At 37.6% G+C, this 17,498-nt stretch overlaps 1 protein-coding gene and 1 long non-coding RNA gene across 11 annotated transcripts in view; one reads left to right on the top strand and one right to left on the bottom strand.

The window, feature by feature from the left end:
* The window catches only part of LOC149065635 (putative protein kinase C delta type homolog), an 83,225-nt gene that overhangs the window by 14,356 nt on the left and 51,371 nt on the right, over nucleotides 1-17,498 (bottom strand). For 5 of the 10 annotated variants that reach the window (XM_089253959.1, XM_089253961.1, XM_089253957.1 and 2 more), the window contains exons 10-12: nucleotides 9,155-9,256; nucleotides 1,234-1,454; nucleotides 1-174 (exon numbers count right to left, since the gene is read on the bottom strand). In XM_089253959.1, the coding sequence (XP_089110085.1) occupies nucleotides 1-174; nucleotides 1,234-1,454; nucleotides 9,155-9,256 (497 nt within the window). The remainder of the gene's footprint in view (nucleotides 175-1,233; nucleotides 1,455-9,154; nucleotides 9,257-17,498) is intronic. The other 5 variants (XM_089253962.1, XM_089253963.1, XM_089253954.1 and 2 more) reach the window with 1 other exon arrangement.
* Nucleotides 1-17,498, top strand: part of LOC149065636 (uncharacterized) — a 94,562-nt gene that overhangs the window by 66,352 nt on the left and 10,712 nt on the right. The gene's annotated exons all lie outside the window — the stretch shown is intronic.

Here is a 17,498-nt window from a genome sequence, read left to right as displayed (position 1 = left end):
CTCTGTCTGGAAAGTGCAATATAATGTGCACATGTAAGGATGTTGCGTTCCTAAAGCCAAAACACGTCTTTCAATCATAGTAGATTCTACATCATCATCCTCTAGCACAACATCCTTTTTTAAGCATTTGATAGCAAAATAGATGCCTGTTTTTTTAAGTTCAGCCAGCAATACCTAATAACAAAAAAAATTAAATCTTCATTTTGAAAAAAAAAAAACTTAAAAGAACGAAATGCATGCGGCCAATTATATATACAGGGTGCATAGGGAACAGAAGGTATGGCATTTTACTGGTGAACCGTTAATCTTAGAAGTATACATACTTTTCAAATTAAAAAAAAAAAAAAGTGTCCAAATAAGGTGTAGCACTCAGATGTGTCATTCAGGTTGCAAGGAGTTGCATAGTTGTAAAAATAAAAATGTTAATTTTTTTTTATACAGTCCCCGTGTGCCCCAAAACCAAGTTAGAATGTTGTTGCCCTGTCTCTCCTGATGCCAACAAAAAATTTCATGTTTCTAAGTGCAGTATTCACTGAGATACTCAAATTCGAAAAATGGAGGAAACTTGGGAAAACAGAGTTAAATGCTGGTTAAAATGGCTTTTCTGCATTTAACACTGTTTTCCCCAACTTTCCTTTATTTTTTAATTCAAATATCTCAGTGAATATTGCACTTAAAACATAGAATTTTTTCCTTGGCATCACGACAGACAGGGCAACAACTTTTTAATTAGGTTTTGGGGCACACTTTAAAACTAAAAAGTTATCATTTTTATTTTGATAACTACAACCCCACGCAACATGAATGACATATCCGAGTACTGCACATTTTTTGGAAACTTTTTCTAATTGGAAGTATAATCTCTAGGATCAACGGTTTGCCAGTCAAGTGCCATACTCCGTTTGCTATGCACCCTGTATATAAGTAGCAGCATATTTACAGTAGGCTATATCCCAGGGTAGCAAGTTCAGGCAGCAAATTTAAGTACTTGGTGGTCAAAAACAGTAAATTAGAATGGAAGGAGGGTAGCAAAATTTAAATAGACTACAGTCGACGAAATTAAAAATTCAAATATCAATGAGTTCTATCTTTATTACTTTACTTCACACAGATTTTCTTAGAATTCCAATTACTGTTCATAAAATGCAAATAAAAAATTAATATACACATTTGCAATTAAAAATATTAAAAACATTTGTCATAACTATTTACAAGCAGTCATCAAAATAATACTTTTCCAAAGCTTCCTTTTCCTAAAAGCTTCAAGAAAGTGAAGTCATCCATTCCATACTTTCGAAATCTGAAAGTTTGTGAGGGGGAGTTCATAGACACATGCTTAATATCTTCAGTTGCTTGAGATATATCAGAAGAGATGGTAGAGTAAGTTGTAGCAGTTGACATCACTGATCCATGGCTAATTTTGCGATTTCTATGTTCATTCTCCGAGATGCTCACTAAGAAAAAAATGCAGAAAAAAACTTCTATTTAATCACAAGCAACTGAATAGGTTTTTCTGAAAGATGATAAAAATAAAAGGAATAACTATCTTAATTTTTTTATGCTATATTAGAAACCTATTAATGACAAAAGATTAGATTTTTTTTTATCTCCACCGAGAAATAGACCAACTTCAACGTTTTGCCTGCATAAGAGTCAGACATCTTCAGGATCAACAGCTCAAAAAAAAAATCCAAGCTGGTGGAGGCTCTGTGATGGTATGGGGTGTGTGCTATGGGGTGACTTGATATGGGACCCCTGATACGTCTAGATACGACTCTGACAGGTACGTAAGCATCCTGTCTGATCACCTGCACCCATTCATGTCCATTGTGCATTCCAACGGACGACAATTTCAGCAGGACAATGCGACACCCCACACGTCCAGAATTGCTACAAAGTGGCTCCAGGAACTCTCTTCTGACTTTAGGCACTTCAGCTGGCCACCAAAATCCCCAGACATGAACATTATTGAACATATCTGGGATGCCCTGCAACGTGCTGTTCAGAAGAGATCTCCACCCCCTCTTACTCCTACGGATTTATGGACAGCCCTGCAGGATTCATGGTGTCAATTACCTCCAGCACTAATTCAGACATTAGTCAAGTCCATGCCACGTCGTGTTGCGGCACTTCTGCGGGCTCGCGGGGGGCCTACACGATATTAGGCAGGTAACCAGTTTTTTTGGCTCTTCAGTGTAAAATCTTGTGCCAAAGTTAACGAGAAGCCACCATAGTTGAATATGCTACAAGAGGATATTACTCTGTAGAAAATGAGATTGTACAACAGTGGCTTTCAGGATAGCAACATGCAGGGCTCATAATAAATTTACTAGAACTAAAGCCCATAAAAAAATCCCTACTTAGAGATCTTGCTTGAGGATATGAAAAACCGGTAAGATTTCAAGTATGTAAGCCGCCTTTTTTCAAACAGATTTTGTATTTCCTCACTATGAGGTTTTAAAGGGAAACGCAAATAATTAAGTCTCGAAGACAAGTAGACAGCACTGTTTGAGTTATGGCAGTAATGGGCAGGTCCAACTTAAAAAGTATCATGAGCCTCTGAACCAAGCAATGCACAGAGGCATTTATATAGCCATGGTTACAGATTTTGTATGGCACATGAATTTACTGCCTGAAACTTGTGCAACAGATTTACCTTGCCAAACTGCTTACCAATGGCTGGATGAGGGTCATTTGTAACATGACAAAGATGTAGTCAGGAATAGGGCTTTTAAGAACTCCCCTCTAAAATGTGAAAAAATAACTGTCATAAGCTAAAGTCCCATGATTAACCTTAATGACCTATCTGTCAAGTCGCGGAAGAAATTTCTTGCTCTATGCCTTTCATCCTCCAATGTCCTTGAACAGGAATTTTGTGTTAGACTGCTCGAAATATCACAGTATGCAACACATTCACGTGTTAATTACATATATACTCATTGACAATTTATGACACCACCTACTTGAACAGATAACCTATAACAATACCTTGTGTATACTTAGCCAATACAATTCCATCACTACTTGCCTGTGAAATAGGGGAAAAAGTTGTGAATTGCCTGAATGGTGATAAACCAGGTTTGTAAACATTTAAAAGATGGCTAGGGATGATAAGTCTCCATGAAAATAGGTGTATGTCCCATTGTTTTTAATAGATTTGCCTATGGAAAACATCAACCACTCCATACAACCTTGTTTGTAATATCTCAACAGGACAACACAATCTTTAATTAGAAGAGGGCACTGAAAAGGCATAGTGATGGTAATTTCAAGTTCTGGCCAGAGGCTGATCTCGCCACCTGCACTGGCCTCAACATTTTATAAGTTGATGTGCTTTATGTTTCATTTTACACAACCTGTATAAATTATGATAAAAAAAAATAAAGAAAAAAATTATTATGCACATTTTTGTGGAGTTACACTGCTTTTCAAAAGTTGAGCATTTACTTTTTAAAAATGCAAGAGAGAACTTTTAAAAATTAACAGTTATTATGGAGCTTTTTCTTGGAGATGACCCAATTTTCTGTTTAATGAGAAAGACGCCAAAACATAAAATATTTATATTACTCAATTCACTGAGTCCCCTAACAATTTTTAAACAATATTAAACAGCACTTTGCTTTAAGTTGATATTTGTCTCATTGAAAAAAAAACAATTTCCCTCTTGTTAGCAACTAATTTTTACTGATACTGTGTATAAACAGTTATGAAATAAAATGCAATATTAATATGTAAAACAGAAAAAAATATGGATAACAAAGAATATACAACACTAATTGAAAATACGAGGTGTTCTGTTAATGGACCGACAAACTCAGAGGTTTGTTAGTAGACATCAAGTGGAACAAAAATTACAATGGATCATGGTGTCGCAAACCACGGTGCGAGGGTGAAAATTGCAAAAAACGCATGCAGGTTTCGACGTCACGCTGGGACGACAAAAAGTACAACTACAAAAAAATTTATTTTAATTATTACAAGAGTTGGTGGAAGTGGCGGTCGCTGACGTCAGTCTACAACGATGCAAAAACGATTCCCGGACGCGCTCGAAGATACCAGGTATGCTTTTGATGTCTGACGCGGCGACGGCAATCCGCGCTACGAGATCCTCCGATGCGTTACGAGATCCACAGGCGTCGCATAAACGAGTGATTTAAGGTGACCCCATAGGAAAAAGTCACACGGATTGAGATCTAGCCAATGGTCGATAGAGCCTGGGCGGTGCACGGAATGAAATGAAATTGATTGAGATCTAGTGAACGTGGAGGCCAAGCAACGGGTCCCGCGCGTCCAATCCAGCTCCTTGGGTATGTAACATCGAGATGATTACGCATCTCGCGGGAAAAATGTGCAGGGACACCATCGTGCATGAACCACGTGCCGCTTACGTCAGATATGATGAGCGAACCCACAAACGCATTCAGCCAAGGGCGTAGCGAAAGGGGGGGGGGGACTTGGGGGTCTGGTCCCCCCCCCGAAATGTGAGAAAATGACCGAAAAAAGGGAAAAAGATGGCCAAATCCATTGTTCTGTCACTTTGGTCCCCCCCCCCCCGAACGAAATTTCTGGCTACGCCCCTGCATTCAGCGATCAACTGACAGCCATCTTTCGTCTCCTCTGGACTCAGAGCCTGCATGCATTTTTCGCCATTTTCACTCTCAACGTGGTTTGCGACACCATGTTCCATTGCAATTTTTGTTCCTCTTGATGTTTACTAACAGCCCTGAGTTTGTCGGTCGATTAACAGAATACCCTGTATAGGATATAAATTCTTTAAACATTTTTTCAGCATTGAATAGATACAATTGTAAATCTGAAACTGAATACTGTGAAGTGTCTGAGAAAGTCAGGTGGAGGAAAGGTAATAGCCAAAATTTAAATTGGATATACAGTCAAACTCTGTTATAATGATATTGAAAGTCCGACGAATTTTATCGTTATAACCTTTCGTTTTTAAGATCTTTTTGATTGAAAATAAATTGCAATCAAATACTCTATGCATCAAGTTATTTCATTACGATTACCGTGACAATATTTTATCAAAAAAATTGGGATTATAAATATTCGACGTCACTGATTCACGCCAAAAATATTGCTTGTTGGCAAAAGTGCCAATTATTGATTACAAATATGTACCATTTGGAATGAATTAACGTGCAACGGTAACGGCCGTATTCACCAACAGTTTAAAGTACAATCGCAGGTTTAAGGATTAGCGGTCCTTCAAGTATTACGTCAGCATCGATGGGGGAGGGGTTTCCGATTTGCTGACTTTTCATGACGGGGGGGGGGGGGGGGTTGGATGATGCTTACGTCATCAATCACCTTTTAAAAATGAGATATTCTTAATGGCATCTTACTGGGTGTACCAAAAACGAGAAGAACCTTTCGCTAGCTTGTGGGTACCTGAACTAACATTCTTCCTAAGTTCTCTATAGAACCACTTCAGTGATCTCAATGTCACGCTGATCCTTCAAGTGAGGTGAAAATGTGTCCGGGCCGCTTAAAGTGCTGTGAAACTGTGTTGCGCGTCACACAAATGATCTGTAACTATGCCATTGAACACTTAAATAATCTGGGAATGTTCCGCGGGTAACTTGAGTGATGCAGAACTGCATTGCGGGACGCTTATGTGCTCCAAAACTGCCACATAAGAGATCTCTAAATGTGCCACAGACAACTTAAGTGTTCTGGAACTGTGCCGTGGGTCATTCAAGTGTGTCACGAACGTACCACAGGCCTACTTAAGTGATCTAAAAATGTGTCACGAATTCCATACTCTGGAATTGCGCCGCGAATCAGTTGAGCGATCTGTAAGCGTGCCGCTTAGTTCATTTTCACCAAAATTAGGTTTGAGGTGGCGGAGCACAGATATCCCCGAGGTTCACATTTGTTCCGTGGGCCATAAGTTTGGCATTTGTGGCTTAGACGGTGGATCGCAATGAATTTCTTAAAGAAAAAAATTGTGGGAGATAGATGGGGATATTATGCTGAGGATGACTTTTCTTTCAGAGTTCACACGTCTCCGTCGGGACTCGAACCCAGGCCCTCTTGCATACCGGGCAAGCATGCTACCATCTACACCACTGGAGACATGCCTTCCTTATTTCACACACTGTGGCGATAGGCGCTGAAGTAGAGACATTAGCAGCCTCTCTTAACTTCAGCATGCTTGCCCGGTATGCAAGAGGGCCTGGTTTCGAGTCCCGGCGGAGACGTGATGACTTTTCTTTCCGAGTTCACCTCAGCATAAAATCCGGAAAATAACTGTTTCCTTAAAAAAATGTGTTCTTAGCCTTCAAATAGCATTGAACTTAACATAAATTGATAACAATGTATTTTTGCCCAAATTAAATTTGTTTTTAAATTTTTTTTTTTGTTTTATCATCGGGAGGGTGGCATGAGCCCCACAATGCCCTCCCCCCGGGATTATGTATCTGATTTCAATGCGCGTTAGGAGTGCTGACGAAAATTTTTGACAAGGGGGAGAGGGTCAAAAATGGCTAAGATTCTGCTGACGTAATACTTGAATGGCCCCTTAGAGGCCTTTCACACGGAGCGGATGCGGGTCCGGAAGAAGTTTTAACAATTGGAATATACTGCGCCTTTCAGACGAGCCGAAAAATCTCCGCACCTAGGAAATGTTCATGCGGGTCCGGACGTCGTCCGCATGTGTCAAAACCTAAGTGCGGGCTCCGCATCCGCACATAGAAGTTTTGACAATAGGTTTATTCGGAGCTATTCAGACGATGCGGATGCGGAGCGAATTCGTCCGCATCTTTGGCTACTTTTTGAAGGTGATTTTTCACGGAATTTAATTATTTGCCATAAATACCCTTAAAAACACCATATGATGGTCCCTGCTCATTAATATAATGTGCCTACATACGTCTATCCCTTTGTTTCCTTCTGAGATTGAGATATAGCAACTTTAACTGCCTTTTGTCCATACTTTACAATTTTATACAATAAAACCTAACAACGGACACTGACGGGACCAAAATTATAAGCCGTTCTGTTCATTACGAATATTTAATTGACTACATACTTTAATAACTTTTAAATTTAATTTAAAAATTTTAATTTTTAAATTTTTAAAATTATTTAAAAAATATAAATATGTAAAATCATTTTTTTGAATTTTTAATCTTAATTTTTCTAAACTTAAAAAAAGTACTTTTATTAAACAATGTTATCACTCAGTTATTGTTCACTCACGGCCGGATTAAGACGTTTGAAGGCCCAAAGCACTTATATTTTTGGTGGTTCCCCCGATACCTCTACTAGTATATTTTACACGATATTCGGTCTATGAACTGAAAAAAAATGAAATTTTATATTTCAGAAGTGATTAATCTAAGGATGGGATTTCACTATAAAAAGGTTTATGAAAGTTATTTTATAAAACTTGAAAAAAACAACCAATAAATTTATCGATTGCATTCGAGCAAATGCAACCGATTAGCTTATTGGTTGCCTTTTTAAAAGAATTATAAAATTTTCATAGTGTAATCCGGGCTTAAGGCCGGGATTATACAACAAAGTTTTATAAAAGTTGAAAAACTCAACCAATAGGTGCATCGGTTGCATTCAAGCAAATGCAACCGGTGATCTTATGGGTTGAATTTTTCACGTTTTATAAATGAACTTTTATCAAACTTTTATAGTGTAATCCCGGCCTTATACAGATTTGTGATGTGAATATTTCTAAGCACAGACATTTTGGAAGTCTCCACCCCTACCCTTTTCTTCTACTTACAAATTCTTTGATATCTCCTGAATTTTTTTTTTTTTGAACACCGAATGTTTTGGATGTTTTTGGATTGGATCTTTCGAACATTGGATGTGTTTTTGGAATTTTTCTTTCATATTTTTTTGGAAAAGACAAAATATTTTCTAAAATTTTGAAACAAAATCTAAGATATTTTCTCCTATCGACTACATGTGAGGATCGGAATGAAGGCATCTTTATACCCATATTCTATGGGGCTCTAGATTAAACCACCGAAGAATGCCTCTAGGCTGCCTATGGGCACTGAATCAGGGGTGAAGGAGAAAAATGATTACAAAAATTGCGAAAAAATAGTTTTTATGTACGAATTTCAAACTAAAGATGCGGGTGTTTCGCCCGCATCTTTAGTGCTCGTCTGAAAGGGTACGCGGACCCGCGTCCGCATCCTCTCCTTGTGAAAGGGGCTTTAGCGATCGACACGGATTGGTTAAAATCCTTAACCAATTCGTTTCGATCTTCAATTCTTTCACCTGATATTGCAGTTTAAACCGTGTTGGTGAATACGGCCGTAAGAGAGTAAATGTCCGCAGAGAACAAATGTATTTTATGTAAAAAGTTGACTATGTAATTTAAAAATTATGCAAATCAGATAATGGACTAGAGTAATTTTCGTTGAGAAAAAACGGAACATTTTTATAAATGTCGGGAAGGGCAAAATACGGTAGTGTTCCGTATGCGGATCATGTCAATGAGCAAGTTGTAAGCGTCAAAACATGTAATTTTTTTTATCATTAGGTATCAATAGAACAAACATTGAGGAAATGTTTGTTCGTCTAAACCCAGGGATTTTTTGCTGCGCTTTCAACATTTTGAAAAATAATGTTGAAAACGCTGTTTTAATGTTCAAAATAATGAACAATTATTTTGAACAACAAAATTCATCAATATTGTTCTCTATGGGAAATCATAGGCGAAAAGGAGGGGGGGGGGCGTTCAGTGAAAAAATTTTATTATTGACATAGATGGATGAGCGGAGGTGGACTATCATCCCCCCCCCCCCACGTTCGAGGAACCCATAACCCGCATCCGCTTATGATGGGAATCAACTCGGACCGCCATTTATTGACTTTATAGACGATGTATCATTATAACCGCGAGTTTGACTGAAAATCATATTTTTACCCTGTATGAGCAAAACATTGGGTCATAACAAAGGTCATAAACATTGAGATTAATAAAAATGAATTTTTTGCATTGGTTTTAGGTTTAGTGTCCAGAAGATGTATGCCAGAATTAGAAAGCAAATAGGAAAGAAACAAAACCAAAGGGAAACCTTAATGAAGAAATCTTAGAATATGTCAAAGAGTATCATCAGCGTGTTTTAGAGAAGGTGTCATTAAATATTGTATACAGTTAACAAACCTTTCTTCATAGATTCTAGAACTTCTGCCAAAACCTTCTGGTTCACACCACATAAATTAGGCATGTGCTTTTCGCATTTTTGATGACATGTTACATTGCATTCTGGAATGAAAACTACACTTAGAATTGTTCACGGTGGAGTCTTGATTAGAAAAATACCCACCTTTTTTGAAAACTTATTCCAATTTTAAATGTAATTAATTACTGAATAGCTTATGCGAAAGTCGATAAAAAATATTGATTTTCATTCATATTTTTGTTGGATTTAAATTTTTACTCATATTACAGGATTAAACCTTAATATTCTGTAATATTTAAAATCAAAACGATACAAATTAAAATATTTCTATCTAAGCCAGTGGTTCTCAACCTTCTCAAGTCCGCGGCCCAGTTTTATTCATTTTTGTGAGTCGAAGGCTCAGTCAAACACGCGACCAACGGAAAATGAATGAGGAAAATTGAAACGGCTAATTACTCGCAGCCCAATAGAGGGCCGCGGCCCGGCTGTTGAGAAACACTGATCTAAGCCATCACGGTTATTACTCCAAGCAGGACCACAACTAGAAACGAAAATTTATTCTGCTGCCCTGGACCCAGTGTCGTTTTGGCAGCCTCCCCCCCCCCCCGTAATTTTGAACGGAAAAAAATTAACTCGGCGCCCTTCCGGGGCACCAGACCCCTAGTTGCGACCCTGACTTAAAGGGCCCCTAAACATGACTTGCGATTTTTGATGAAAAAGCCCTCCTCGAAGGAATTTTGCATTTTGGTAGTTCCTTCTAGAACAATGGTTCTCAACGTTTGGAAGCCCGCAGACCGGTTTCATTTATTTTTGTAAGTTTGAGGCCCGGTCAAATGCACAAATAAAAGAAAATTAATAGTAAAAATGGAAATGGATCAGTCACTCGCGGCCCGGTATGAATGATGTCAGGGCCCGGCGGTTGAGAAACACTGCTCTAGAACAGCGTTTCTCTGTCCGTGGACTAGGTGTTCCGCAGGCGGACTTGATAATTCGATTCTAAGTGAACGAAAAAAAAATTATTCGATTGTTGCAATTTATGTTACTGTATACTATCGATATAGGGGTTGGGACTTTTCTGGACATCTGCTCAAGTAGATTGAGTCATACCTTACTGGGAGATCTCAGTAATGTTTAATGGTTGTAAATCTTCTTGTTATGCATGTTATTCTGGTGTTTCCCAGGGGTAGATTTTGGGCCCTTTACTTTTTATTTTATTTATAAATGATTTTATCTGATTGTATCGATACTAAATGCTTAATGTTTGCTGATGTAAAAATTTTTCATGTTAATAATGCTGATGACGCTGCTAAATTACAAGAATCTATTAACAAACTTAATTTATGGTGTGTAAATAAGTTGTATTTAAACATTGATAAGTGTAAATTTATTACCTATAGTAGGAGGCATTCTCCACTTATATATGATTACACACACACACACACAGTATTGATGGTCAATTACTTCGAAGGGTTGATTATGTGAAGGATTTAAGTGTAATATTTCAGTTTTTTCATTTAACCAACATATTAATTATATTGTGTCTAAAGCATCCAGAAGTCTTGGTTTTATAATTCGTAATAGTAAGCCTTTTGAAAGTATGACTAAATGATGACTAAAAGTATGACAATGATGACTAAAGGTATGACACAATGATGACTAAAAGTATGACACAATGATGACTAAAAGTATGACACAATGATGACTAAAAGTATGACACAATGATGACTAAAAGTATGACAAAAATGATTCGTTCCGGAATCTTTGTTATCCGAAACGCGATTTCCCACAGATTTCTATGGAAAACCATTCCATTTGTTCCAGACTGCCCAAAATTTAAAGATAAGTTTTTTAAAATATCAAGTAGTGTTATAAAAACTGACCGATGGTTGAAATGAACAGTTTCAAAATTGGATAAATGAGAATTCACACGAAAATGTGAGGTACTGAAGATGATTGTATTTCACACTATGTAAACCACCAACACCAGCATTAGTCTACTGAAGCTGGTTTTGACACAATCTAATCGAGTTCATAGATGTCCTCCATGGATTTCGTCAGCTATTTTCTGTCTCCGATACATACAGATAGAAAAGATAAGCTTCTAGAATGTCCAGTTTGATGCTAAGACACACTTGCACACTTGAAAGAACGCATGTTCTAAAAACATAAGCCCATTTTTTTTAAATGTACTTTATACACGCAGTGAATCTTTCATTTTGCATAAAATTGTTCAAAACCTTTCAGAAAGAGAAGTGGAAGTATATATGGAAAACGTTCCGAGGTGGGCACGAGTTAATCGGGCTCCAGTGACAATAAGGACTCCCTTACACTAAACGAATCAAGGTGAATCTGACTCGCCACCTTACTAACAAAGGCTACCTATATTTTTTATTTGATTCCATGGTGTAGGGAAGTGGTTCTCAAACTTTTGTCACCCGCGGCTCTTTTTCCCAATTCATGGTTGATCTGCGGTTCCCACAGAACATAATGGTAAATACTTTCCCAAAATAAAAATATAAAACAGCTACTTCGAAGCATATACAGGATGAACGTGACATGCTCTGCCAAACGAAAAAAGGGTGATAGACGAGCCCAAGTGGAACATGAAACACATTACTAGCCCTGTATCGATTATAAAAAAAAATGCGTCAAGTCTTAAACAACCAGAATTTGTGAAATTTCCGAGAGAACTACTCGCAAACTAAGCACATATTTGGAAAAAAAAAATTCTATAAGGTGACGCCTTCATTGAAATATCTGGATTTAATGCCAAGCTACAAGGGCTGAAAGATTGGCGAAGTTCAAAATCAAATTGTCGCCAAAAGTTTTAATCGCCAATTCCGCAAATACCCTTTATATAGCTACAATCGTCCAAATCTACCAAAAACTTGTCTATTGCACCAGCTTTCGAAAGAACCTACAATAAATCATATCGGTGTGCTGGTTCAGGAGAAAATTAGCCTTTTGTTCACAATGCATCACTGAAATCAGCGTTTGTCGAAGTAGATTCAGAATTGGCAGATGTAGATTTTGGTGACAATTTAATTTTGCAGAAAAAATCCTATAAAGGTGACACTACCTCTATCTACAGGATATCCGTATTTGAGAGATTAGTGAAGTTAAAAATCGCGCGAATTGTCGTCAAAACCTACAAAAGTTACTTTGACGAACGCAGATTGTAGTGATGTATTGCAAACAAAGGACTAAATTTCTCCTGAACTAGATCACCGATATTTTTTATTGTACGGTCTTCCGAAAACTGGTGCAATAGACAAGTTTTTAATAAATTTGACCAATTGTAGCTAGGAAGGGTGTTTGCGGAATTAGCGATTAAAACTTTGGGCGAGACAATTCGAATTTGAACTTGGCCAATCTTTCAGTGCTGTAGATTGCCATTAACCCCATGGCGTACAAGCAGGGCGGAAAATTTGTATAACACTCAATAAATCCGCCTCTGCACAGACAGCTAGGGGCAAGGTCAGTGAGTGACTTGGAGTTTGCAAGCACGTGAGTGAGCAAAAGAGTGACCTAGACCGTGTGAAAGCATGTCAATAACCAGAAGAGTGATCTAGAGCATATGCAAGATTGTTAATAACCAAAACAATGACCTAGAGTAGGTGCAAGCATGTGAACGACCAAAAGAGTAACCCAGAGCGTGTGCAAGCTTGTGAATGAACAAAACAGTGACACCTAGAGTGCGTGTAAGCATGTGAGTGACCAAAACAGTTTACAAGCCTGTGAATGGTTAAAGAGGGACTTTAATAGCGTGTGAGCATGGAAGTGACCAAAAGAGTGTCTTTGGGCAGTATTCACCGACATGGTTTAAACTGTAGTCACAATTTTCGAATAAGAGATCAACATATGTAGATTGGTTAAAAACCTGAATTTAACCAATCCGTGTCGATATCTTATCAAAAAAATTGTGACAATAGTTTAAACCATGTCGGTAAATACCGCCCTTAAAAACGCAGGTGTACTTGTAGGATTGGAGGGAGGCCAAGCAGGGTGGCGAATTCGAGAAAATAGTAGTCAAGTAAGTTTGACTAGAATGGGAGATGGGCGGCAAAACCAGAAATGCGCTTCTGCCTGTATAGGCACAAATATTTCCAGTTCGCTGAAACACTCCGACAAAGGTTGGCGACGCCCACTTTGAGAAACACTGGTGTAGGAATATGGGCATATAAATTTTAATTATGTCTTAATTCCGATTGTTACGTGCAATCATTTAGATGACTGAGCAGTTTAGCACAAATTCATTGGGTTAAAAAAATTTTTACCAATTTTAATTTCCGTTTATTTTACAAAAACAAAATTCTCAAAAAAACAAATTTAATTTATACGAATAAAATATCACATTTATAACTGAAATTTAAATTTTTAAGTTTTTGTTGAAGCGAAGATTTCAAACTGAAAACTTGATTTTAATGAATAAAATGTTTTTCATAAACTCCATGTTTCTCAATTTGAAGGGGGGGGGGGGGAAAGAAACTATTCTAAGCTCAAAATTGTCACCGATCACACGACATCACAAAAATACTGTTCCTAATCACGAGTGTGTGTTCGAGCAACACCTGTTGTTTGAGTATGATCCTCAAAAAAGATTAGCTAGTAAAAACATCCACCAACAAAAAAAAACCTACGTGAAGCCATCATGAAGGGTGATAGATGCAAAAAACATCGACACAAAAAAAGCTTGCCAATATCTAAAAACAAAGTCTCCGGAGTTCTTTTTTGGCTCGAAAAAAAATACTCTGGAACAGATCCGGAAAGATGTGCCCGAGAATTAGAGGATTAAAAGAAATAAAAGGGTGAAATAGAGAAAACTTTGTAATCCTCCTCTACAAAATGAAACCAAGAACAAAAACTTCGCAGGTGCCAGCAATAGTAGGTAAAACTTCTAAACACTGATGGCTTCAAGCGATAGGATTTGGGCCATAAATATCAACACATGTGAATATCCTTAAAATAGAACCAGAAACAAATAACGCGAAAAAAAGCTTCATTCTCGGGTCAAAACTTTAGAAATACAAGTATAGAAATTAAATTTTACGTGGAAACATCCTAGTTTTTCCTTATGGGAATTTACAAATTAAATGTTGAAAGTAGCCATCGACGTTAGGCCGCCATGCTCTTGAGTGTTGTCTGGAGACGGCTTTATACAGGGTTATTCCATGATTCTCCCTCGCCGCCATTTAGTGGTGAACAATTGATCCTAGAGAGAGGCATACTTCCAATTAGAAAAATTATCCAAACACGTAGAACTCAGATATGTCATTCATGTTGCAAGAAGTTCTATAGTTATTAAAATTTAAAAAAATAACATTTTACACGGACATCGTCCTCAAAACCCAATTAAAAAGGTGTTGTCCTGTCTCTCCTGAGGCCAACAAAAACATTGTTTCTAACCAGGAAAGGGTCCCAAGGCGTCGTCCTCAAAAAATTATGAAACAATTTAAGCATAAGCATCTCACTTAGAAACACAAAAACAAAAACATTAGCGGTGGAATGCAATCATTAAAGCTGCAAAAAATTAAAATGACAGCACTTGGTTAGTCGCCCCTCTTGCATTGCTTGGCGAGATATCTATAAAAACATTTCATCTCACTGTTATTGCACACTTCCTATAACTCTTTCTTTTCTTCCTTTCTTTTTCTGTGCTCTACCAGCGCCTAGAGATAGAAGGCCTCCGCACGCTGCTCGGGACGTCAGCAAGTAGTCCATTTTCCCTCAGAACATTCAGGAAAAAAAATTCCCAGCTCGTGCCAGTATCATCGTTGAGAAAAAGTGCATTGACTGCAAAACGCAGTGGATTAAAATGAATCCTACGAAATAAAACGTTTACAAATTGTGAGACGATTATTCTTTTTGAGTATCATCGTTGAGGAAAAGAAATGGACTCAGAATTGGCGACTTCTATGCCCCACATCCAATCAGTGTGCAGTATTTGTGAGCCAATCATGAAGATTCAACGCCAAAATAAGAAACTAAATAGGATGCTGTATTTCAAAATGAGGCAAACTTGCTAGGTAGTCCTAATGACGTTACACATGAACTTGACAACCCGTGCGGAGGCGTTCTATCTCTAGGAGTTGCTGGCTGTACCCGATCTTGTGTTGTTTGAATAACGTCGCTCTAGAGAGGGGGGGATTTTTATATTCACTGTTGGCGTCTATTGGAGTTCAAAATATTATTTGGTTTTTTTCTGGGTGTAGCGCATAACTCCGCTGTTTGTTTTATATTTCTGTGCACATTTAAATGGGTAGAATCGTTGGTAATTTTTTCAAAACTTTTCGAAAACGTCACCTTGGGACATTTTCCTTGTAAGTACAATATTCTCTGAGATAGTTGAATTCAAAAATCGAAGAAAAGTTAGGAGTAACAGTATAAACGGGGTAAAGAAGCGTTGTCCGTTGGTTCTTGCTGTTCCCCCCCCCCAAACTTTTTCACCTTTTTGAATTCAAATATCTCGGCGAACTTTGCCCTTGGAAACATGGATATTTTTTGTTGTGCTCAGGAGAGACAGGGCAAAAGCTTTTTTATTGGATTTTTGAGGACAGTGTCCGTATAAAAAGTTTTCTATTAAAAATAACTATGCAACCCCTTGAAATATGACTGACGTAGCCGAGTTTTACATGTTATTTGGATACTTCTAATTTGAAATATACCACCAACCAGATCAACGGTTCACCAGTAAAATGCGGCAAGGGAATTATGTAATCACCCTGTATTGTAGTAAATGTGATGAATCCGGTGATTATGTGTAATCCCTGACCATTTTGGTAAGTTTAATAAATTTTGCGAATTTATCACATTTACCGATGATTATGTATAATCAACTCGTACTTGTAAACATGATAAACTGTCAATGAATTACTTTACCACATATTTTGCTCAAACTTTAGTCTAGGATGATGGATTCAATCGGTGATGTTTAAAAATGTTTAAATGTGAAGAAATCTAACATTACAAGACTGATAATAATTTGTTTTTATCCTTATAAACACATTTTTCATTTGATTCAATTTGTACGGCAAAATATGTGTAGTGCATCCATCATACGTACGGGAGATACTGATAAGTGGTTTGACTGATATTTCCGCATTTATCATGCTTACTTCATTCGGGAATTATGCATAATTACCGGTAAAAATCATAAAATTTCTCAAACTTACTGAGACGATTATTGGTTATGAATAATCATCGGATTTATCATATACTATTAATAATAATAAATATTATTATTATTATTAGTACTGACGGTACTTTAAAGTACCACGAACTTTTTAACCTCCGTAACATCCCTTGGGGCCCTCCTCACCCAAAAGCGAGACACTTTCCACTAATAGAATATAGTTTAATCAAAACTAAATTCATAATAAAAATTTTATAAATAAGATCTCTGGAACCCTGGGTTAGGCACGGATCCAAAAGGTCACCCCTCCCAAGAAAGCCGAATTATATGTGGAAAATAAGTCTAAAATACTGGACGATCCAACGAACCTACACAATACATCGACCTTCCCGACACATCACCGTGGGTCCACGCCTACTCTGAGCAACCAGTTCAATGAGCTTCCTTCTTATGGGGGGGGGGGGGTATGCAAGGCCGTCTCAATATCATGGGTCCCCGGACAAAGATTTTCTGGAGCCCCATACTTAGATGGAGGTAACCATGGAGGAAAGAATTATTCTTTGGGAGGTAACAGCTTAAATACGTGCATTTGAAAATCATAGTACCAGATCTCATCGTGCAGGTCCTCGCGATAGGTATGCGGCCCCGGTACATATCCACGTGGGCCCAAGTGTTAATCCTTAAATGTATATGTTTACATATGAGAAAAGGGTCCTTTAAACGTTCATTACTGCAACCAGTCTGAAGAAGGATGGCGGAGATTATCAGGACAAGATAACTTACTTCGTTATCTGGGCTCCGTATTGCCGAAATGAAAGGGTTTTGAAGCAGCGAGATATCTCGGAATTGCCCGAAATAAAAGGCATCAAGCTGGGTAAAAAATCTCGTCATTGCCAGTGCAAGGAAACGTTCATTACTGCAGCCAGTTTGAAGATAAAATTCAAAATTAACCTTACACATAAGGTGTGAGGTCATATTCTTTACATTTCATATTTTTAATTTGCTGGTCCCAATAACCGACAACTCTGTTGCAGAACATGTGTGGCTGTGATTTCGCTAATTCGTTGAAATGTTTTGTTCTGTGGTTTTTTATTTTTTATCACCTTGAAGTTTACAACCTGAATTTTTTTTTCTTACTATAGTTTGAATCACAAAGAAGATATTTATATATTTGAAAGTAATATTACTTCAAT

The sequence above is a fragment of the Pholcus phalangioides genome, unplaced genomic scaffold (genome assembly GCF_987345545.1).
Source record: "Pholcus phalangioides strain wild (caught in Gottingen) unplaced genomic scaffold, Ppha-v1.0 ptg000039l_1, whole genome shotgun sequence".
NCBI lineage: Eukaryota > Metazoa > Arthropoda > Arachnida > Araneae > Pholcidae > Pholcus > Pholcus phalangioides.
The sequence above is the reverse complement of the archived record's forward strand: the minus strand, read 5'-3'. Positions and strand labels throughout refer to the sequence as shown.